Here is a 23,928-nt window from a genome sequence, read left to right as displayed (position 1 = left end):
ATTATCACATGTAAAGGAATCCAACACATAGTAGGTATTCAATACACATTCATTCTTTCCACCCATCTCTTCTCAACTTCCAGGGATCTCATTCCTCTTTTAAGACCAAACTGGAGTGTCACCTGCTCTGGATGCCTTCCTTGACTCTTCTTGGCCCCACGTAAATCATTTTCCAAAAGTACTTGGTATCTACCCACAGCAGCCTTGCTCATACTGTGCTTATAACAACACAGGTGTCTAACCACACTGTGAAGACCTCTAAGGCAAAGGAGCCTGATGGATTTATCTTTGTATACCAGGGCCTGGCACACTGCTTGGTACACAAAAAGGCTCCATATACTTTTGATGAATCACCACCTAAGGCACTGGTGGTAGGGAAGTAACCAGCCAATAAAAGATGTGTAGACATGATAAAGAGAAAGAAAAAGGAGGATGCACTCAAAAAGGGAGCTATTGTAAGAAATGAATGGAGACAAAGACTGGGTTGCAACCAGAGCTGATGTGCCATTTAACAGAGTACAAATGGTTTACCAGGCCCCAGAGTGAATAATTTCCTTTTTCTCCCCAGCTTCGAGGTGAATAATGGGGCAAGGCTTAGCAACTGACATTTCAGATTCTTCTCTTCTCTGATTACGCTCTCAGTCTTGGAATGGCCTTAACTCCTTTCTGTCTGACATGATACATCTTTGAAGAGAGCCAAACTGCCAGTGAATTCTTGTGGAACTTTCTAGATGTATGTTCTATCTGTTCATCTGCCTATTCATCTATCCAACAGTCATTGAGCTCTGCTATGTGCCAGGCATTGTGCTAGATACTACAGGTACAGACATAAACTAGGCATGGTTACTGCCTTCAAAAGCTCAGCATCTAATAAAGAAGAATGATATTTTTCAAGTAACTGTCATGATCCATGTGACAAATGCTATAATAAAGATAGCAACAAAGTGCCAACAGAATCCAGAGGAGTGAGTGACTTGCTCCTCCTTGCAAAACTGACAAACCCAACCCGTCAAAGGAGATAGCTGAGTTGGGCCTAGAGGACAGACTTGGTTGTTGATAGGCAGAGATGGGAGAAGCTACCTTCAATTGAGGGTCTGGAGTGAGAAATGGTTCATGGGCAAAATAGTGTGATGAATTCAGGAGGAGCTGTCCACTGGGCTGGAGCACAGGGTTTGGAGGTGTCAAGCGCTGGATTGGTGAGTGGGCTGAGGCTACATTGTGGAGAGCTCTAAGGGACTTTCAAAGAACGTTGATCCTATTTTTTAATTTAATTAACATGTGTAGGATATAACACATTAGTGTTGACAAACAGAATGTCGCATCTTATATCTCATTTGATCCTCATGACAGCTCTGTAAAAGAGGCATAACTTACCCTCCATTTTATAGATGAAGACACTGAGGCACAGGAGGGTTAAGGATTTGCTCAGAGTTACACAATTAGTGGGTGACTGAGCTGATACTCAAAGCTAGGACTTTGGATCCCCAAATCTATGCTTTTAAAAAATTAACTGTATTGTTGAAACAAGACATATATACAAAAAAAAAATGCACAAATCACAAATGTATAACTTGAAAACTTTCACAAAGTAGATACAGCAAATAATAATGTCCAAATCAAGTTGGCGAAGTTTGACGTCTTTCCAATATTGCATTTTCCAATCCATAAGCATGAAATATCCCTCAATTTATCTTATTTGGTAATTTCCAGTGTAGAGGTCAATTTCTTATACTGATTCTTCAGTTTTTGAATTTTTGATGCTATTTTAATACCTTTTATTTACAGTTTTAGTTTATCGTTCTTTGTTTTTATATCAAGAGGTACAACTGATTTGACATGTTGACCTTGTTTCTGGATATCCTGCTTGATTCACTTATTAATTCAAATAGTTGAACTTTATTGAAATGGTAAGGTCCTCAAATACAACACTGAACAGATGGAGGAATAGTGAGCATCCTTGTCTCATTTTGGTTAATCTTAGGGAGAAATCTTTCAATATTTACTTTTGGTATGATATTAACCCTAGGGTTTTTGTAGATATTCTTTATCATATTAAGGATGTTCTCTGCTCTTCTAACTTGCAACAGTGGCTGCAGAATGGAGGATAGTTTGCAGGAAGGAGAGAGAATGGGAGCAGAAAGACCACTCGGTACCGAACTAGAACGGGAGTGGGGTGGAGGCAGAGGAGGGAATGTGCGGGAGACGATGTCCTGGCTTCTCTGTTTCTTCAATGGTTCTCACTTGCTCACTGCTCGCCTCATAAAAGTTTTAAAAGAGAAAGAACTCTAAAAGTTGCCAGGGTTCGCTTTCTCTGGGTCACCCAAATGGTCTTCTTTAAGATATTAGGTGTTTTGTGATAAAGGTATAGTCAAATTCATTTAGAAAAATTTGAATACCTTATTACCCTCCCGGAGAGTCACAATGAACATGAGCACATTAAAAACTCTGAGAATCCTACAGCAAATGTAGTTGTTTAATGTAATACAGCACCTCCTGTCTTCAGTGTCCATGATACCAAAAAGTGAGGTTCAGAAGGAATTTCATAGATCCTCTCTTTACTTATTATGGAGTTTAATGAGTGTCACTTGTAACAATACACTGACATATAATAGATATGGTTACAAGTGAGACTCCTTAAGTCAGTGTAGTGGTGTCCCTGAGGTTATGACTATACCCTCTTCTTTTCCTGTTATGCGCAAAGCCCATTGAGAAATAGATCTAGGCATCAACTAATGCTGGTAAAGCTAGTTTGGAGGACGCTGTGTGGATCGGAGTCTAGACTGAATCAGATAGACTTATCCACCCAGCTGCAGGGAGGAGAGGCCCGGGCTCAGTGACTGACTTCCACTTGTCAGCAGGGGCAGAAGGTAGAATCCAATGTTCTGTAGGAAGGTAGAGCCAAAGAAGGGAAGACCACATGAGAATAGGAGCCTTGGCCCTAAACCCTACCCAAGAGAGGAATGTCAACCAATGGATGCCATCCTCTTATCATTCTGCCAACAGATAATCATGGAACATGTGGGAGGAGGAAAGTTTAGGGAATAAAGAAGAGCAGAAAGCTAAAAAGGGTGGGAGTTTGAAGACTCATTTATGCTAGAACATGGGGAGAGAGCTGCTTGTCCCAAATGTTGGGAAGCTGTCTGCAGTCTATTTTTGGCTTAGAGGTTGATTCTCTTGCCTTTAGGAGAACAGGGATCAGGGCTCTGATTAGCCTGAATATAGAGGATGAAATAACAAAATGAACATTTCCTTAAGGCAAGAGAAAGTTTGGGGCTGAGGAGGATCCAGCAGCCATAACTGTATTGAGTCATTGGCATGACCTGCCAATATTTGTTTCTCTGTTTTCCTTGCACTCTGACCAACCCAGTCATGTGCTAATCTTAGATATAGAGGAGCAAGAGCAGGAGAGGATGGAGGCCAGAGGCTTTAAGTTGAAAAAGGCTCCCCTAACCCTTGTAAGATGGCATCAATAGTGGGCACCGTCAGTGTGCTGCAGGGTGGGTGAGATGCACGCAAGGACAAAGCCTCCATTTTCCTGGGGCAGTCCTACAGCAGCACCCTCCTACCACCTTGCCCTTGAACATTTGGCAAAGATCTCTGAAGGGCTGTCGGAGCCTGGCTTAACCCGGGCTGGCTCTACATGATGTGGCTCAGAATTACTCCTGAGTCCTCTTTGATTGAGAAAAATCACAGGAGGAGGGATTCATTAGCATCCTTGGAGCGGCATTTCCTAGACTCAGATGATCTTGCAGGAATTCTTGCAGGTGAAATATCAAGACTCTCAATGAGGGTCTGTTGAGTTGATGACGTTTGAATCTCATTACGATGGCTGATGGGGCTGGAATGTACAGAACGAGGACCTAGCAGAGAAACATCCATTTACCACAATGAGGAGATAGATTCCAAACTGCAGTAGGTAAGAAGAAACTGGTTCCCATGAGATTGAGAGCCAACGCCCCATCCATCCAGGCCATTGCCTGGGATACTGTGGGCCCAATAGAGGACTGATCCTTCTCTCTCAAACTGAAGGACTCTGTTCTTCCAAGATTGGATTGATCCTATGCATAAATAGAGAAGGCAACCAATTCTGTGGGCTAATTTCTGGGATGGGGTTTAGTGGAAGGGCAGCGGAGGTTGAACGACAAAGTCCAGCCTACTCAAATATATCCACCAAACACTCTGAATATCCTAAATTGCATTGTTCCTTTTAGTTAAAAAATTATCTTTTGCACTTCCTTTAAAAAAATGTAAACCTTCTGTCTGAGAGGACAGCTCACTGGCACTGATTTCTTAACCACAGGGGTTTGGAACCCTGCTGCATGTTGGAATCACGTGGGAAACTTCAAAAACTGCTGAGCCTTGGTCCCCCTGCTGAGCAATGAAATCAAACTCGCTGGGTGGGATCCAGACACAGTGTGGGGGACAGTTTTAGAAAGCTCCTCTGTATGAATCTCATGTGCAGCGAAAATTGAGCATCATTGCCCTAGAGAAATAGGATATCGAACAGGTAAGTTGTGATAGGAAGATCACAGGGAGAGAGGAAGAAAAGTTTCGGCGTCTTGACGAGGCCGGATGTCGCATGGGTTTATATTTTAACGCTCTTCTGTCGAAACCCACTTTATAGCTGTTTCTGTGTTTGGTGGTTTGATGTTAATGAACATATCCCAGTCTTAGAAGTAAGATGAGTACACAGATGGGATATTCCCAAGAAGGTATTTCCCAGCAGGCAACTGGGAATTTAACGAAGGCTCTTTGGATAAAGACGGTGGCAAAGCTTCATTTTGTTTTGTTTTTGAGATAGACCTGATTACATGAAATTTATTCTTTGGATAAAGGAATTTTTTGAAATATGTAGCTCTAAAAAATATATTTTTTTAGAGTTTATGAAAGTTTTCATATAAATAAATTCACAAATCAGTTAAAATTGTTGTTTTTTTTCCATACTGGGCGTTATGACTTTGGGTCTGGAGGGTGAGATGCACAGGTAATCTGCAGCCTGTGTCCTTTGGGTGGGGAAGAGAGCAGCAGGAGCCAGGACTGGTCACACCCATTGACACAATTAACTGTGTTTGGCCGCTTGACCTGTGGTGCTTCCATTCCTCACTGAAGGTAGAAAAGGTGATTCCAGAAGGGGAATCTGGTGACACAAGTGGACAACCACATGGAGACCCTGGTTGCGAGCCACTTCCTAATTCTGGCTCCACTGAGCCATGGACATGACATAAAATTAGCTATTTGTAGAGATCTTAACAGTTCAGCATGAGGGCTCTGTGAGGTCATATATACAACACTGTAGTGAGAAGAGCAGAGTTAACCTGATTGACACTTCCTGAGGAAGAGGAGCCTGGAGCTCAGAGGCATCCCATTGCCAGCCCCAGTGACATAGTTAGAAAGCGGTATAGATGAGTCCCAGGATCCAGCTGTCTAGCTCCTCTTTCTGTGTGCCAGGCTGGCTGCTTCCCTGGCAGGGTGGGCCCTGTGGTTCAACAGGGATTGACATCACACGGAACAGAGATGCTGAAGCGAGTCTAACACGTGCACTCTTCACCATTCTTATTGTTTGGATACAGATATCGGAGTCATGGTAGCTTTCACCCTGAGGAGACCAGGTTGGTATGGAGGTCCTTGTATGTCTCTTGACTTATCTTGGGGTAGCCCTGGGAGGAAACTCTATGGATCCTAAACCAAAGAACCCCATCCTTTTTGTGTGGTGGGAGGGTCCCATACTGGAATCCTTGGCAAACTGGGCAGGCCGTGAGATGGCAACCACCTTGGAGACTTACCAGGTAAGTCTTCCTGATTCGCTGGCTGATCTCAATATATTGGCTGGAAACCCTGACAACCTCGGGTTTGTAAAAACGGGTAATAACAGCATCTGCCTCATGGGATGTTGTGGGGATACTAGGAGATAATGAGTGTAAAATGTGTTCCTGGCACATAGTGAGTGTCAATACATGTTTAAAAAACTTTCAGCTCACTCAGGGGAATATTTTAGCACATTTCCTTGTCATCAATGTTGTAAGAATTTGGAGCATGCTCTACACATTAAAAGCATTGTTTCCTATTTTAACGTCACCCTGTCAATTAGGTAGCAAATGTCCTTGTGTCATGTGTGAATGAAACGCACTCATCTGGGTTGAGCATCCAGCCTCCAATGCTAGAGCTAACAAGTGGGTTCAAGCAGGTCCCTGAGCTGAGTCCTGTGTCACAATTCACTCTGTCCTGCGCAGTCTGCCAGTGACACCGTGGTTCTGGGCTGGCAAGGTATGTCTTCTCTCTATGGCAAATGGCACAGGGCTGATGAGGAGAAATCAATTTTCATCAAGGAGGCTTTTCATGCTGAGAGTCATGCTGGGAGTGCCCTTGACTGACTCAGGGTTTCAGGCAAACAACTTTGTGTGTTTGTGAAACAAACATCAACCCACCCAAGAGAGCGGAGCTGGTTGTAAATCCTTTGGACATTACCAGAAGGTCTCTTTGGCGTTCTCTGTAGAGGGGTCTGAGCTGTGCCTACACCTGGGCTTCCCAGTGCTGGTTCTTCCCCAAGTCCATTAAAAATCTCTAAAAGTGGTTGTGGATGTCAGTATCTTTTGGACTTCCTTAGGTGCCTCTAACAGAGAGCAGGGCCAAGAGCCCTTGGTTTCAGAGGAGTGGGGGTGTCTGTCTCTGAGAGGTGGGACATCTCTCTCTCTTCCCCTGCCCGTGGCAGCAACTTTGGGCATGCCCCAGTGCCTTGGTCACCAGCTGCCTTATGGGAGATTCGGAAAGCTGAGGCTGTCGGCGATGAGGATGTTAGTTCCTAAAGGAAACTTACATCTCCCTCTGGTAGATACTATCATTTATTAGTAGCAGCTTCCTATTTGCTGATGCAAGTAACTCAGCCTTTTCAAGTAGTCTGCAGAGGCCATTGGCCAAGTTCCTAGAACACCAGATCCTACCTCCATGAAACGATCATGGCAGTGGGCCCTTGGGGACCACAATGGCAATTTAGGATTTGGAAAGTACTGGCCTTGGACCTTCTGCTTTGTAGCTCTCCTTTGAAAGCAGGATAGCAAGAATTATTTTTGGAAGTTTCCCTTAAGCTTTCAGACAAGGGGAATTTTAATAATGTTAGACAAAGGGAATCCCCTTTGTGTATATTCTCCTGAGATTCCTGGGAGACTAAGAATGGTGTTCTTATCCCAGGGCGGTGGCAAATCAAAAGGGAGAAAGATGCTATCTCTGAGAAGGGTACTTTTTTAGTACTTTCTATACACCAGGCACTGTCCTCAGTGCTTTGCTGACTTCACCTCATTTTATTCTCACAAAAATCCTGTAATGTAGGTACTTTATTGTTATCTCTCTTATACCCACGGGGAAATTGAGGCTCAGAGAGGTACTGTGGCTTGTCCAATCCATCCATGTCTGGCTGGTTCCAGAGCCCATTCTTTCCATTCTACTGTCTCTCAGGGTCTCAAAGGACCTCTGAGGTCTCCTAGGCCAGTCCCCCACTTCTGATGTTTGTCCTCTCTACAACATCCTTTACCAGTGGTCCTCAGGCCTCTGCTTGCACACCTCCAAGAACAGGGAACTCATCCCCACCCAATGCAGTCCATTTCACCATTCAGACAGCACCAGTGTGGGGGGATCTTTAGCTCCTCACGTGGATCAAGGCAGGACATAAACAGAATAAACAAACAAAAAATAAGGAAATTGAGCATACATCTGTCTCCTAGTAGCTTCCACTCATTAGTCCTAATCCTATCCCTTAGAATAATAACAACTAATGTTTATTGAGCAACTAGTTGGTTCCAGATGCTTGCTAAATGCTTTGCATTTGTTATCTCATTTTACACATGAGGACCCTGAAGTTGAGAGAGTGACCTGTTCAAGGTCACAAAGATGGTGCTGGGATCAGGACCCAGGCAGTCTGACGGTGGAGTCACTGATCTTAGCCACTGTACTCCACACCCTCCCAAGTCTTCAATATGAAAGCAAATGGAAAACTTCGATGGTTCCGCCTCTTTCCTCGCGTTGCTCCAGGACCGCAGAATGTTCGCTGAGACAGTTTGAGTCTTTCTTGCTCTTTCCTCCCTTCTCCTCCGTTCCTTCCTGGTTCCTCCTCCTGCTTCCCCTAAGGGCCACCCCACCAGGCTGTCTGACTCAGGCCAGGACTTTGAACTGTGCCCTTCTGTCCTTCCACACAGAGCCAGGTGCTCTTCAGTCCCTCAATCCAGAAAGGGATTCTCTCGGGAGCAGTGTCTGGAATGCTCAGCTAGGGATGGCAAACTGAGGCCCTTTCCTGGGATGAGAAGGAGGCCCCCAAATGACTTCCTGCTCATGGCTAATAATAGCAATAATAATAGCAGCTGACGTTTGGGGCTCATACCATGTGTCAGGGACCTCAATAAGTCCCAGGGCCTCTTGCCCTTGGAAATGGTCTGGGAACCTGGCTCTGGAGAGGGTGAACATTCTGCTCAGGGGAACGGGCAGTCTCAGGCTGACCAGTGGTTAGATCCTGGGCTCTGAGTTCAGACAGACCCGTGTCCAGTGGATGCTCTGATGCTCAGATTTGTGTGCTCTTAGAGGCATTACCTACCCTCTCTGGGCCTTGGCTCCTCCTATGTAAAAGGGTAGGAGAGGAAGCTGTGATGATTAAATGGTGTCATTCATTTTGGGTGCCTGGCACGGGTGAGTGAGGAGAAAGGGAGAAATCCTAGCTAGAGCTGTTAGTGTTTGCATCACGCCTCGTTTAAGCACAGCTCTAGGTGGACCTCATGATTTCTGTTCTGGTGCGGTTTCCATGATTTCTGCAAAAGTAGAGCTGTCTGGAGAGCTCATTGGGTCATCCTGACGCTCGTCTTTTGACCGCCATCCTGGGAGGATGAGGAGGCTGGTTGGCTTCCAGGAGAACTCAGTGTGCGCGTGTGTGTGGGTTTATTTTCTCCTAACACGTCTGCCTGACTCAGAGTTACTATGACTGTGTTGTTTATTTTTTCTCCTTTTCAGAAAGGGGATGTTTGGGCTGAAGCTAAAGAAGAAGAAGAAGAATAAAGCAGAGAAGGGGTTGGTGCTAGCCAACAAGGCTGCCCAAGGTGAGGCTTTTGGTGGGGAGCTGACTGCTATGCTGGGGCCTGTGGCCCTCACAGAGTGGACCCCTCCTTGGATGAGAATGGGGTTGACTCTCCATAGGGATGAGGTGGGAAATGTGCTGCCTGCTGAGTCTTCAGACCCCGCTGATCACAGATGTGGACCCAGGGCTGTCTGCCTCAGCCCCGCTGCTCATCTGGTCATCGTGCCAAACAGGGACGTGGTGAACACCTGCCAAGCTATAGAAGGGGACCCCAGAAGGAGGCACTGACAGGGTTCAAGCTCCCATTTCTGTTCTAATTTGCTCTGTGGCCCAGGAGAAGTCACTTGGTAGCTCCGAGTCTCAGTTTCTCCCTTTGTCAAATGGGTGCGATGTGGATTGCTGGGCTGACCTCACACGGCCAGGGGGAGGATCACGTGAGGTTTTGAAAGTAAGAGTGAGGACAGCAGCTGCTCTGAGGGAGGCTCTGCATGTAGTCTCTCATTTACCCCCTCCGTCATCTTCCCGGTAGGTATTGTCATCCCAGCTTTACAAATGAGGTTACAGAGATGCAGAGAGTCAGTAAAGTGAGCGAAGGACCAGCTGCAGAATTTGCAGGGCCCAGTGAGAAAGAAAAATGCAAAGCCATCGTTAGGAAACCATTAAGAATTTCTGATGGTGACAGTGGAGCATTAAGCCAGGTGCCATGAGGTCCTTCTGATCCCAGGACCTTGTGTGTCTGCACAGACTCATGCAGCCGGCCCTAAGTGTGGGAGGCATAGAGCCAGGAAGCAACAGCGTTGGGATGTTAATCCAGGCTGGCTGACTTTCTGCCCTTAGAATGGGCTACTTCCTTCTCCAAAAGAGCAAAGCCCCGAGTTACCGTGTGAATTGTGCCGGTGGAGGCCAGGCCCGGCATTAGGTAGACACTCATGTTTGTTGAATCAAATAGGATCAACTGTTTGCAATGGACGGGTCTAGGGTGGTCGCCTGGAGACTTCTGCTGGGTGGTCCTAACAACAACCAGTTCAAGGCTGGCTTTCTGGACCATTTATAAACCAAAACGGCGCCATAGGTCTGCTTTAATGTCACCCATCTTGTCTCCTTGGGTTGCGGGGGGCGGGCACTCCTTCACTGCAGGTGTCCTGTAGCCTTATGTCCCCCCTAACTCCACTCCTTGCCCACAGGTAAAACCTAATCTTAGAATAGAAGATTATGGAAACTCATTCATATTGAAGTGCTGATAATAGTGATTAAGAGTTAACCTTGGATGGGATGGGAGAGGCATTCCATTTTCAGTGGGGACGAGGCTTAAACCTTAATGGAAGTATTGTCTATTCAGTCGAATTGGAGGTATCAGAGAGTGGGTAGAAAAGGCTTTGGGGTCTTTCCTGGTGTCCTTCACCCTGCAGTAGGTCCTGGGGACACAAGATTGAACAAGACACAGTCCCTTCCCTCAAGGATCTTATGAAAAATAATAATATTTCTGCCACATTTAATAAGCCCCTGCTGCTTTCTACTTGACATACATCATTCATGACTCAGAAATGAAGACTCCTTTGCCTCTGTTTTACAATAGAGGTTCAGAGAGGGTGAGTGGCTTGCCCAAAGTCACACAGCTAATAAGTGGAGAAGCTGGCTCCTGAGCCTAGGTCAGTCTTACCCCAGAGCCTGCCCTTTCCTACCCCATGAGTCAGCCTCCAGTTAGGAGCCCTTATAGACTGTGCAGAGGAGGAAAGAACAAGCTGGTGGAGATTTAAGGCAGTCAACCACAAGAATTTCAGTGGAGCTGGCTCCCATGGCCCATTCTAATTATAGTCTTCAGCCCACAAAGCAAACAGGGTGGAGAGGAATCAGGACCCTCCTAGAAAGTAAACAGCGTCCATCCTGCTGGCCAGGGGCGAGCCCCTCAGGGGACTGGCAAAACAGAGTCTATAGAACTGAGTATACTTCGGTCTTTCCTTCTTGGCTTGGCTTGGGAAGTTAGGGCTTTTATGGATGAAATGTTTGAAGATTCTCAGTCTCTATCTCTTATATCTGTGTATTTTGAGGCATATTAACTATGCTTTAATTTCTTAAAATTCCAATTACCCTAACCCATCCATTAATTATATACCCAACAACAGTTACTGAATACCTCTCATGATCATCCATTCATTCATTTACTCAACAAATAGTAATGGAATGTCCACTGAGTGTTGGGTCCCATGCTGGGTTGTGGGTATACAATGGTGGACGTTGCATAATCTAGAGGGAGATCAGCCCTGTGCAGGATCCTTTCATTTGCCCCTCCAGATCTATTCTCCACCCTTCTCCACGTGTTCTCTGTCCCAGGAGGCTGACCTCTATGGATGCATGACCCAGGTCCCTTCCCCAGTGGGACGCCCCAGCAGGAGGTCTGAGGGAGGGAGGAGAGCGGGGCCAGGCTCCAGGTGGAGGTGTCCTTCAGCTGAAGGATGGTTGTGACTCCTTGTAGGGAAGCGAACTGGACCCGACTTCCTCTCCTTCCAGGTTCTGGTAACTGCTCTTTCTTCTTATTTTGGGGGCCTGTGAGTGGTAACAGCTTGGCTGCTGTGAGCCCCAGATAGCTTCACAACCCTTTGGGATTTTTCTACACCCATACCTTTGTCAAAAGTCCTTAAATACTTCTGTTCCGGATGGGCCATCTGTTATCTACTGGGACCCTGAAGAGGTAACGGCATTACAAGTTGAGAAAAGTGCTATAAAGAAAGAGACAGTTGCTGAAATGGAGACCATTAGGGAAGCTTTTAGGGCAGTTGGAGAGGGGTCTTCTGGGGTGGTAACATTTAAGCTAAAACTTCAAGGAAGAGCGGAAGCCCACCAGGGGAGGGGCCAGGAGGGCAGCTCAGGTGGAGGGGTGCTTGTGAAGGAAAATTCCAAGCTGGAGAAAGTTTGTTTATTTAGGAGTAACTGAAATAGGCCTGAGTGACTAGAAAGCATTAAGTAGGGGGGTGACAGAGGGACAGGTGAGCCAAGAGGAGGAGAGGGAAGCCAGATAGAGCAGGGAGTTAGAGTCATGTGTGGACTTCAGACTTATTCTCACTGCAATGGAAAGCCATCAAGGGGTTTTAAGAGGAGAAACAACATGATCTGTTTTTTTTCCTAAGAAGTTCACCCTGGATGCTCCTTGGTAAGTGGATTGGAGAGAACATAGTAGTAGCTCAATGAAGGAATGAATAGAATAAGCTTTAGCTGACTGCGTTTCTACCTCTGTGACGTAAACCCCTAGAGGGAGAGGTCCACGTTTGGTTAATCCCTCCACCCTTAGCATCTATCCAAGCACAGTTTCGGGCATATGTAAAGAACCTAAGAACGTTCACCAGAAACCCGGATCTGTAACAGTTGCCCCTCATCCTTGAGGTCCTCGTAGTCAGGTAGGGGAGCAAGGCTTCATCTTATCTTGCTGCTTCGAGGGATGAGTCGGGCACCGGCATTCCTTCTGGTGGCTCTGCAGGCTGGCCTGTCTTTTATTTCCTGAGTGAGAGAAGAGTCAGAGCAGACTGCATTCGTTCAGTCATCCTTTCTGTAACTACCGAACACCTACTAAGGCCTGTGTCCATGAGCTCCGGTGACATTATGGGCTGTGTTATTCCATCTGTCTTCTGACTTGGTACTGTTTTGCTTGGTTTGCTGATTAAAATCAGAGAACCAAAATCTATCAAAGCTGGAAGATGTTTAGAGATGGTGAAATTGATAAGTTGAGTCCCATGGACCCCTGGGGTCCTGAGAAATGGCTTCAGGGGTCCCTGAAGAGGATGGCGGTGAGGCCCGGCGGGAGGCCCTCTGCCCCACATTCCGCCCTTTGGCACATAGAACAGCTTGGTATAAATAGACGTGTGTTGCATATTGAGGTTCAGTATAAAATTATGCTTGTGAAAGGGTTATGCTGTTTTAAAATCACTTTTCTTGTCTAAGCCTTTCATTTTATAGGCAAGGGAAAAAAATGCCAAGAAATTCTGAGTGATTCGCCCAAGGCACCCAGCTTGGAATCCGCACAGCTGAACTCCCGCCACGCACCTGGCAGGCACTGTGCTAGGGGTGTATCTACTTTGCTTAATTTCCTAACAGCCCTGTGGGGTAGATACACTACCCTGCCTTGCTTTAGAAAGGAGGAAAACAAGGCTGAGAGAAGTTAAATAACTTGCCCCAAATCCTGGAGCTAGAAAGTGGCAGAGCTGGGATTCGAACCCCAACCTTTTGGATTCAAGCCTTAAACTACACCTTGCAGAGTCTCTTAGTATGTGAGAATGTTCCACCCAATCCTTGGTTTTGCCAAAAACCTGGTTAAGAAGTGGTTCTCAAGCTTTGCTACACGTCAGCATCACCTGGGGGATCAAAAGAACTTGACATCCGGGCAATATCCCAGATAAACTAAATCAGAATCCCTCGGGTTGGGGAGCGGAAGGCCTGAAGATCTGTTTACTATCCATTCATTGAACTTTTCTAAACCCTTGTGTACTAGTTTCCTATGGCTGCTGTGACAAATTACCACAAACTGGGTGACTTGAAACAACCCACATTTATTCTCTCACAGTCCTGGAGGCCACAAGTCCACAATCAGCGTCACTGGACCAAAATCCAGATGTCGCAGGGCCCCACTCCTTCGGGAGAATCCATTTCCTGCCTCCTCCATCTTCTAGTGGCTGTGGCATTCCTTCGTCTGTGGCAGCATCAGTCCAGTCTCTGCCTCGTGGTCACATGGCATTCTTCTTTTCTCCCTCTGCCTCCCTCTTCTAAGGATACATGCGATTGCAATTAGGGCCCATCTGAATAATCAGGATAACCTCTTCATCTCAAAACCCTTAATTTAATCACATCTGCAAAGGCCCTTTTACCAAATAAGGTCACATTTACAGGTTCCAAGGAATAGGACCCATTATCTTTGGGGAATATTATTCAACCCAGGACTCCTTGCTACTCAAAATTGGCCCTTAGGCAGCAGGAATGGCTTCATCTGGGAACTTGCTGTTGGAAATGCAGAATTTGGGGCCCCACCCCAGACTTACTGAATCAGAATCTCATTTTAACAACTTACCAGGTATTCTTATGCACATTGAATTTTGATAATGAGGCTCAGAGAGCATAAAGTACTTGTCTAAAGTTCCATTGCGGCAAGGTCACGCTTGAAAACTTGTCTTTAAATTCATAATCCTGTTTCCTTTCTATGGTACTGTGCATAGAAGCCTACTCTTCTTTGGAAATAGATAGAAGACACATAGTTTTTTAGATAAATTAAGCTATGTGTCTGTCTTTTCTGCCAATAAGACATTAAGTTTCATACTGGCAGGGACTGTCTTAAAGTCACCTTGTACCACTTACGGTGACTGGTACAGTGCTGGACACAGAGTGGGGGATCAGATCGCCACTATGTGTGATACTCAACAACATTTTCTTCCCTTTTTGCTTCTCTAGATGGTCAAAGTGAAGCAGAAGCGGCACAGGAGGGACCTTCTCACCAGGAAGGACCAGGAGGAGATTTGATTTTTGATGATGTGTCTCTCACTCCTGTCCCCTCGGCTCCTCCAAAGAGAAGGTACGGTGTTGATGCCAGCAGTCAAAACACATTTACCGAGCATCTCCCATGGGCCATGTGACCCTGCAGGCTCCAGGAGAACAGAGGAGAATAGCACCTACTCACTGTCTACAAGGAGCCAAAGGTCTAAGGCAGGAATACAGAATTCTGTGTTCCCCAGCTTTTCTGTGGCGGTGCTGGTCTTTTGATACTGCTCAGCCTTCAGTAGGCCAGGGTCCTGGTTCTTCCAGCTTCTAGTCTTAAATTCCCTGGGTTAGGGTCCTCCTGTCCCTCATAGTTCAAAAAGGACAGCAGCAACAGGAGACAGAGCCAGGAGCTGTCCCTCACCCACTCTTTAATTCATCAAGGTGCTAGGTGTCTTAGCTTTGTGTTTGCCCAAATGAGAAGGTGGTTCTTATACTACCCAACAAAAAGTCAGAACAAACTGGCCTTCTGCATGTGATTTGTTGTATCAGTTAGCTGTTGCTATATAACAAATAACTCCAAAACTCAGTGGCTTAATATAATAAGCATTTATTATTGCTCACGAATCTATGGATTAATTGGATGGTTTTACTGGCTCCAGATAGTCACAGATATATCCCTCGTGTGTATCACCAGCTCTGCTTATTTTAGTTTGAGGGTTGGCTGAGGGTAGACTGGTCTAGGATTGCTTCAGCTGGGACCGCTGGGCCCTCCACCGCATGGTATCAGATGCATCCATCAGGCTAGTCGGAGCTTGTTTCAATGGTAGTGATGGCAAAGTTCCAAGAGAAAGAGCAGAAGTACACTCGATTTCTTGAGGCCCACACTTGAAATTGGCAAAAGTCATTTCTATTGCATTCTGTTGGCCAATGCAAGTCACAAGAGCAGCCCACATCACAGTGAAAGGAGATTGCAAATTACAGGGCAAAGAGCACAGACACAAGGAAGTCAACAATTGGAGCTATCTACGCTTCCAGGCTACCATGTTTGTTTATGTCAATTTCTTACTCATGATAATTCTCCATGCCCATCCCTTCTTTTTCCGCTCAGAGTTGTTACTATCAATAAAGCAAATTAGTTGCTTCCCTGTGTGGCAGATTCTGAGTTGTTATTACTGGGCTGTGACAGGATGGCAGTGTATGTGTGTAAGGGGCAGAGGAGAGTGGGAGACAGATGGAAATCAGAGAAGGTGATAGCTCAGAGGTTGATGCTTAAAAGAAGACATGAAACTTGTATGCACATATACACTGCAATATCTTCTTCCCCCCTACACCGCAACATGACAACCCCACTGCTCCCGCAGCCCCTGAATAGGGATTTCAATTGTGTTTTAATATTCTTTCAGGGATCACTTAAAGGATGTTATTTATTTATTTCACCAGGATAATAACGTGGAACGGAGGAAGGCAGGAGAAAAAGTCAGGAGTAGTAGCCTTTTTCTGTCTCCTTGGTCAGTGCATTCTCCAACAGTTGAGATCCTACCCCCAGCTGATGCTCGATTCAGATCCGTCCTCTGCAGTGCAGTCTGTGTTGCTTACCCTCGCTCTAAGGAATTTCTCTCTTCTCTGAACTTCTGTCGCATTTTCTACGACACATTTTGTATTTACTATTTCTCTCTTTATGTGCTTTGGTCCTCCCTCCCTTGGATAGATTTCTGACTCTTCAGGGGCTGGGATGATGGCTTATTCATCTTTGTTTTTCCTCTAAGACTAGCATAGATCTTTCACATAATAAATGATCAGCATGAATTTGCCATTTAATTAATGAACATACGCCTTTTGCTATCTACCCTTTCCTACATGCATTATCTCCTTTAATCCTCAGAGCAACCCTATGTGGTAGGAATTATGATTTCCACTTTCAGATGAGAAATTAAGGCTAATGTCACAAAATTGGGAAAAACAAATATTCTAATTCAGATCAGCCCAACTCCAAAGTCTTGAGGTTTTTACTAGTTTACTCTGGTCTCTGCTGGACTCAATTACAATCAGCAGAAATGGAATGAAGTCAAATGCAAGATGGTATTGTTAGGAGGCAAGAAAATAAAATTCAATAGGAACTCAAGCTCAGTTCGTTTCCCACCCGTTGCGGCTTCCATGACAACAGGGATTCTGCATCTCTTTCTACTGTTATTCAGTCTCTAAATGGCCAGGTGTTGCACATCTGTCTTCAATTACTTATGACAGTCCAGATAAATGAAATCCTCTGGAAGGTGAAATCTCACCGAGATGGCATCTTGGCTGTTCCTTTCAATTTTCTCTTTTACCAATCCTTTCAAAAGCAATCACAAATCTCAGAATTGTTATATCTACCAGCAATGGCAAAGTGGTCCTGTGGGTAGGATCAGACAGGAGACAAGGAGATCCTTGTTTAGACCCAGTTCTGCCACTGACATGCTGGGGAATCTCAGTTTCTCATTCTGTAAAATGAAAAAATAAATAGTACTGATAATCATGCTCACAATAAGAGTTGACGTTTATTCTTGCCAGGCACTGGGTTAAAACTTTGTATGCATTATATCATTTAATTGTAGCAGTCACCTCATGTGCTATTCTTAGCTCCATTTTTAGGATGGGGAAACTGAGTCATAGGGAGGGTAAGTCCCTTGTCCATTTAACTCCCCCAGAGATGTAAAGAGAATATGTGATACAATATAAATAAAAGCACTTAGGAATACATGGGAAAATATGATCATGGCTTATGGATCTAAAGTGTGTTCTAACTTGATGAAACAAATATGTTAAACTTTCTTTTAATAGATCAAAACTGTTGACTAAGATCCATGATGGGGAGATCAGATCCCAAAATTATCAAGTAAGTGATGGACTCTTCCTACCCAGCCTCCCCCAGTTCTTCTTGCGTGGATGAACAGCCAGGTCCAGAGTGCGTACACGCTGCTTTGTGTTGTAGATTGCCATCACCATCATCGAGGCCCGCCAGCTTGTGGGCGAGAACATTGACCCAGTCGTGACCATTGAGATCGGGGATGAGAAGAAGCAAAGTGCAGTGAAAGAAGGAACCAACAGCCCATTTTACAATGAAGTAAGTCACCAACAACCTCTCCCCCAACTCTCTCTTCACCACCGCTCTGCTGTATTCTTCAGCCAAATGGAAAAGCTGTGTCCCTTCGTGACAGCTTCCCATGGCTCATCTAAGCCCACAGCAAACCCTTTGAGGCTTCTTACAAACCGCCCCCTAAAATGATACCTTTTAACAAAAAGATGATGGAAAGGCCAGGCCAGGAACCCATCCTGATTTTACATTCATTGCTACGTTTTCAATAGACCCATTTTCTTATTTCCTATAAGCTCATCTTCATCTATTATGAGCCCTGGGTTTATATTCAATAAGTGTGTAGGTTAGTGAGGAGATGTGTGCTCTTTTGCACAGCAGAGACATTCAAAGCTTAATTACTAATTTTGAAATAGGCATGCTGTGTTGGAAAGTAAAACAGTTGTATTTTTCTAAGCAGTATAAAAATGGTAAAGAAGAACATCAAAGAGAGACATAAAACTTCCAAATGTACACACTACATTCTCTTTTTAAAATAAAAAGTTCACACAGCGTAAAAAAAAAAAAAACAGTAAAAGATACAAAGAGTATAAAATGATAGATGGTGAAAAATATGTGTCCCTCTGATCTTTGATCCCTAATTCCTTATTCTTCCCCCCTGGAGGCAGCCACCTCACCAGGCATTTGTGTACTCTTTCAGAGATAATCCAGGCAGGTGCAAGAATCCAAATAAACATGCAGCCGAATGATAGCATCCTACACACACATTCTATGCATGCTGTCGCGGCCCTTGCTCTTTGCACAAAACAACGTATCTTGGAGATTAGTCTCTATCAGGCCATACGGTTCAGTCTCATTTCCCCCTCATTGCTGTAGAATTTTCCATTGCATTGCTACACTGTAATTTAGTGAATCAACCTCTCATTGATGGATATTAAATTTCTTTTTAGCCTTTGGATACTATTTATAATATTTATATGTCATAACTGGGACAAAGCGTATATGCATTTAAAATTTTGATATCATCAAAATGACCTTCCAAGAGGTAACAATTTATACTCCAATTAACGGTGTACAAGAGTGCTTATTTTCCCATACACACTTAGATGCCATGAATTATCAAAAAAGGCAGTAAACTTTTAATTATTTTCCTAATGGGAGTGGTAATTGAAAAGGATGGCAGAGGGAGCATGGATAATGAAATTAACCTGCAATACCCAAATCCCACTTGAGCTGTTAACTCCTTTGTCTTCGTCCCTCCTGCATCTGAGCCTTTCACCATGAGTGCAAGTGGCAGATTTTTCCTTCCTGTTCCACTCCCCACCCCCATAACATCTTTTGGCATGGATGTGATGTGAAATGATGTTCAGGAAAATGCTTTAAAACTGCAAAGCTCTACAGATTTGTTAGTTGTTATAATTAGTATTTGCTTTATGCATTCAAGTCCTGGATCTAAACGACATTAAATTGGACCCAAGTGTAATTAGTAGGAAATCAAGTAAAAACATAGAAGTTAAAGTAAAAACCTTTGTTACAGGTTTTGACTCTAATTTTCAAGCCCAAAGGTCACCGAGGTTGAAGGAACCAGCTAGTAGGGATGGGGAACATTTCCCAGCTAGGAAAATGTTTGTGGGTTTGGAGATCTAGGGAACCTGGGTGAGGCAGTTGAGTTTGAAACATGTGAAACTCAGCAGAAGGCGATAGACATTGAAACTAATTTATTGATCCAATGGAACCCACAGCATCCTATCTATCAGAGAATCGAGAATTTCGTGTAAGTGAATTTTGCACATAAAAGAAATTCTAAACACCAAAACTCTTAAAAATTTTGCACATATATATGAAAAACTTCCTGAAATGTTATGGATATTTCCCTGTTCTCTTAAACAGAAGACACTTAACATAATGTAACCTTTCCTTGACACCTAAGGACTGCCATTTTGAAGGTCTCTTGTTATAGTATACGATGACATCTTTCAGTTTCCACATTTTGGTTTTCCTATTTTGCCCTCTAAACGCAGGCTGTAGAGGTCACGTCTCCCTTTCTTACTGCTATCATGTTCATCTCTGACATCTTTGTGTCGTTCCTCCACGCTGCAGCTCAAAAACAAAACAAAGAATCCGTGAAACAACCTCCTAGTCCTGCCTTCCATGTCCCCACCAGCCCCCAAAACACACAACCTGCAACAAAACACCACTCCAATTTTTGACATCTGAGGAGCATCCAACCTCACAGTGGGGAGTACTCCATAAAGTTCAGACGGTGAAACATCTGGTACTTGAACCCCTTGTGTGATAACTTCAGGAGAACTCGGCTTTGGTCCCAGGCCCAGCAATCACTACCTGTATGACTCTAGGCATGTCTTTTAAATCCTTTAATCTTCAGCCTTCTTATCTGTAGAAAATAGAGACCAGTCTAGATAATTTCTTCAACTCTAAGATTCAATCACGTTCTTAAAATTAGAAATCTCCCTGTCTGTAATTTCTTTTCATTCTCTGCCTAGTCAACCTTGGGAATTTCACAGGAATGTTTGAAACTGAAAAGTCCTGAGAAAATTAGATTTTAAACAAGTTCAACCCAAATTAAAACCACATTGAGATATGATTTTCATCCATCCTTATATATAGGTAAAAAAATTAAAAGAAATGACATTACCAAGGATTGGCAAGGATATGGAGAAACGGCTATTTTCATATGCTGCCAGTGGGAATGTGAAGTGACTTAGCCCCTTTAGAAAGAAATTTCATGCTATTTACTAAATATTTTCATTCTCATAAGCCATGATTCAACAATTCCACTTCTCAAGTCCGTTTTAGAGGAAAATTCCCGTATATCCTGTGCAAAGATGTGGTTGGTGGCCTTTCTTTTGTATTTGAAAATAACTTCAATGACCTTAAATAGGGGACTGCCATTCAATTGATGGTATATTCATGCCGTTGGGGACCATGCAGCAATTGGTTAGAATATTACAGATCTACATCTACTCCAGAAATAGAATTTGTAGATATAAGCCTGGAATTTATGGTCAGAATGAACTCTATGTTTTACAGTACTTTGTCTTCGACTTCATTGGGCCCCAAGTGCATCTTTTTGACAAGATCATCAAAATCTCAGTAAGTATATCATTGGTGGTGAGAGTAGGGGGAGGTGGGAGGGTTTCTAGGCATTGGGAACTCTTTTTGACATCTCAGCCTGCTTAGAGACAAATAGATTCAGGAGGATGCGTGTGGGTTGGTGAGTTTGAAACCAAAAGGGTAGAACTTGAAATCAGCATGCAGAGGAGTTTGGGAAGGAAAACCTTTTCAGGAAAATCTATGCTTCTTGGAAGCAAGTTACAAGCTAGTATCAAGCCGTCATGAGTTGAATTGTGCAGCTTACTGATGTGAGAACCCGAAACATATGCTTCAAATGACATCTTAATGGATTGCCATTTTGAGTCGGTTTCTTTCTTTTTATGAAGCAAATATTACTGTTTCTCTCTTGGGGTGATATCCTCAGTAATGATAATTAATCACATCCCTTCCCCTGCTAGTTGGTGATAGATGGAGAAACAGGAAAAAGAATCAGTAAGGAACCAAACATATCAGTGATGCTGGATCAGAGAATGTGATGTGGAGCAAGTGCTTGCTATTTGGCTTCTTACTAGTTGCCTCTGAGTGTAGACCACAGGACCTGCCCATAGTGGGCTGGGTCTGCTGCATAGACCCTCCCTCAAGCCCTGCCAGGTGAATTCCTGCCTCCACAGGTCAAGTGTGAAGAGTAGAGACAGAGAGAGCTTCTTGGTCTGGCCAGGTGCCTTATCCAGGTTGGCCTGCCACATGGAGGCCAGGAGTGGGAAGGAAAAGTGCGTTGAGGCTGTGCTAGTCCAGATGAGAGAAAGGCAGGCCAAATGGATCGTAACCCACTTCACACCACTCAGTCAAAGGACGGAGACCAGTGGATGACAGACTGCATCTCTGCCACCAGTCTGAGATATCACTGCTTCTCCAGGGAGAGGGTGGCGAGGGTGTGCGTGCCTGGAGGAGGCAGAGGTCAGGAGCTGAAGGGGAAGGGCTCTCTGCCAAATAGTTCTGAAAGGGCAGCAGTCTTACTTATGTGCCACATAAGATGCCTGGAGAAGGAGGAAAGCTTTTCCTAAACAGTGACATCAACTCTAATTAGAATTGCGAAGATGCGAAACTTGTCTTGGAGACATCCTTGCCTGTCCTTATCACCCACTCATCTCTATTATATACATTATATTATCTTATATTATGTTAGTACGTGTTGTTATGCTAGTACACATTATTATATTAGTACATATTATTATATTGGTACATATCATTACATTAGTACATATTATTATATTGATATAAGTTATTATATTGGTATATATTATATATAAGGCATAGGTAATAGTGCAATTATGATATTATCTTTCTCAGGGGCACTTGAAGAATGTGACCCTTGAAGAATGAAAAATCATCAAGAGCCAAACATTCTTCATGTTTGAATTCCAGGCATGATGACAGGTGGTGCAGCAGCTATTTTGGGACCTGGGGCATTGCCCAGGGCTTTGGGACATTGCACAGTTCGGGCAACCACCTGTTTGGGCGATAGGCTTTAGGGCAGGCTCTTAGGACCACGCAGATTGCAGACACACAGTCAACAGCTAGACTTTTATACTGTATCATAGACAAGGGTCCTGACTCTCTGTGGAGCGAGTGGATTTCTAGACAGAGGATCAAAGCTGCTGTCGCCTGTCTCTCATCCTCTAACTTGGAAGAAGAGAATACTTTGGGCTCCCTAAATGATCCTTAGGGACAGAGACGAAAGATTTTAAAGGGAAAATTCTTCTGGAGAGGGGAGTGTTTAATACAAATTTTCTGGCAGTCTGTGGACTAAAAGTCAGCACGCCCAGAATAAATTCAGCATGGGAAAAGAAGCGGGGAGTGTTGTAAGCACATGCTATGGGGACAGCCAGACTGTGGCAGACCCTGGTGGTGTCAAAGACCACCTTCCCTTGACAGTGGCCCCAGGCACACAGGGCCACCAGCACTGTGTGTGTGAGATGCCGCAGAGTTCCTGTAATCTAGTGCTTGACCACTCCAGGGTGGCCTGGTGCTCACACTGGGTGGATGGTTGGAGGAGGCCTCCTGTGTTATTTAAAGATCCATATGGGGCTCTTGCATCCCATTGTGCCCACAGAGACCCAGATGCTTTCAACCTGGGAAGAGAGCCAGAGTCAGACTTGTGTTCTGGCTCTGGTCTTTGGGAAGCTGCATTAGCAACTGCAAGCATGCGGGGTGGGAGGGTTGAAGTGAGTTTTCTGCGTGTGGCCTTAAATAAGTTCTCTATTCAAGCCAAGCTGTGCTGACTGCCCCTCAGTTCTCTAACTCCTTTGCAAAGTCTGGGCAAGGGAGAAAGAGTGGGAAGGGAGGTGGGGAGGGCTGTCACTTCTTCATTTCTTGAAGTCCATTGAATTTATTGTTTCTTATTGCCTCTGCCAAAAGGAGCTGTTCAGAAGCTCCACAGTCTCCCATTCATCCATCATTCGACTGGTCAATCATTCATTAGTTCACTGAATGTTGATTGAACCCCTAATATGAACAAGGCCTTGTGGTGGGTAGAAGAAAGTAGGAAACCATCGTTGAATCAAGAAACTCATGGAGTTTTATAGTTAGAAGGGAACTCAGAGGCATCTAGTCTAACTTCCAGCTGCTGCGGGAATCCCTCTCTGCCACCTCCGTGACGTGGGGCTCTCGGGCACCACTTGATTATTTCCAGTGATGCTTCTGGAAAAGCACATGCCATTGCTGGGCAGTTCTGTTGTGAAAATTGTCCTTACACTGGGCTGAAACCTCTCTTCTTGTAACTTGGGAACCACACGGGGAGCCTACTCCCTCTTCTAGATGGCGGTGTTTCCAAGATTTGAAGACTCTTCAGTGACCATTGCCCTTCCTTGATTCCATCCAGCTTCCTCTTTTCTGGGGTTCCAGGTTAAACTACTCTCCTGATTCTTCAGCAGTTTCTCACACAATGCAGCTCCTGCACCTGGCACCAGCTCTGTCACCTTCGTCAGAGCCTCCTCATCTTGACATCAGCATTGAAGTGTGCTGCTGTCACCAGCCAGGCACTCTGCTGACTTCTGATCAGACAAAATATTGAGGATGACCACCTCCCTTGTTCTGACTATTGTATGTGTCCAAAACCTCTCAAGGCAACACGTGATGAGTTCTCTGAGAAAGCTGCAAGCCAAGTGTTGTGGGAGTGCAGAGGAGAAAGGGAACACCTTCAGTTGCAGAGGATCATGGAGGGCTGCTGGAGGAGGTGACAATGGCACTAGGCATCAAACAATGGGTAGAGTTT

General features: G+C 44.6%; 1 protein-coding gene across 5 annotated transcripts in view; it reads left to right on the top strand.

Annotated features, from left to right (window-relative positions):
- FER1L6 (fer-1 like family member 6) overlaps positions 1–23,928 on the top strand; it is a 134,675-nt gene that overhangs the window by 9,134 nt on the left and 101,613 nt on the right. For 4 of the 5 annotated variants that reach the window (XR_006885543.1, XM_046641657.1, XM_046641656.1 and 1 more), the window contains exons 2-6: positions 8,989–9,074; positions 14,483–14,603; positions 17,327–17,381; positions 17,478–17,609; positions 20,631–20,693. Coding sequence is in view for 4 of the 5 variants with exons in the window: in XM_046641657.1 (XP_046497613.1) it covers positions 8,996–9,074; positions 14,483–14,603; positions 17,327–17,381; positions 17,478–17,609; positions 20,631–20,693 (450 nt within the window). In the remaining variant the exon portion in view is untranslated. Of the gene's footprint in view, positions 1–5,574; positions 5,610–8,988; positions 9,075–14,482; positions 14,604–17,326; positions 17,382–17,477; positions 17,610–20,630; positions 20,694–23,928 lie in introns of those variants that run through there. The other variant, XM_046641655.1, reaches the window with a different exon arrangement.

This window comes from Equus quagga, chromosome 16, assembly GCF_021613505.1.
Source record: "Equus quagga isolate Etosha38 chromosome 16, UCLA_HA_Equagga_1.0, whole genome shotgun sequence".
Lineage (NCBI taxonomy): Eukaryota > Metazoa > Chordata > Mammalia > Perissodactyla > Equidae > Equus > Equus quagga.
Note: the sequence above shows the minus strand (reverse complement) of the source record. Positions and strands in the feature narration are given on the sequence as shown.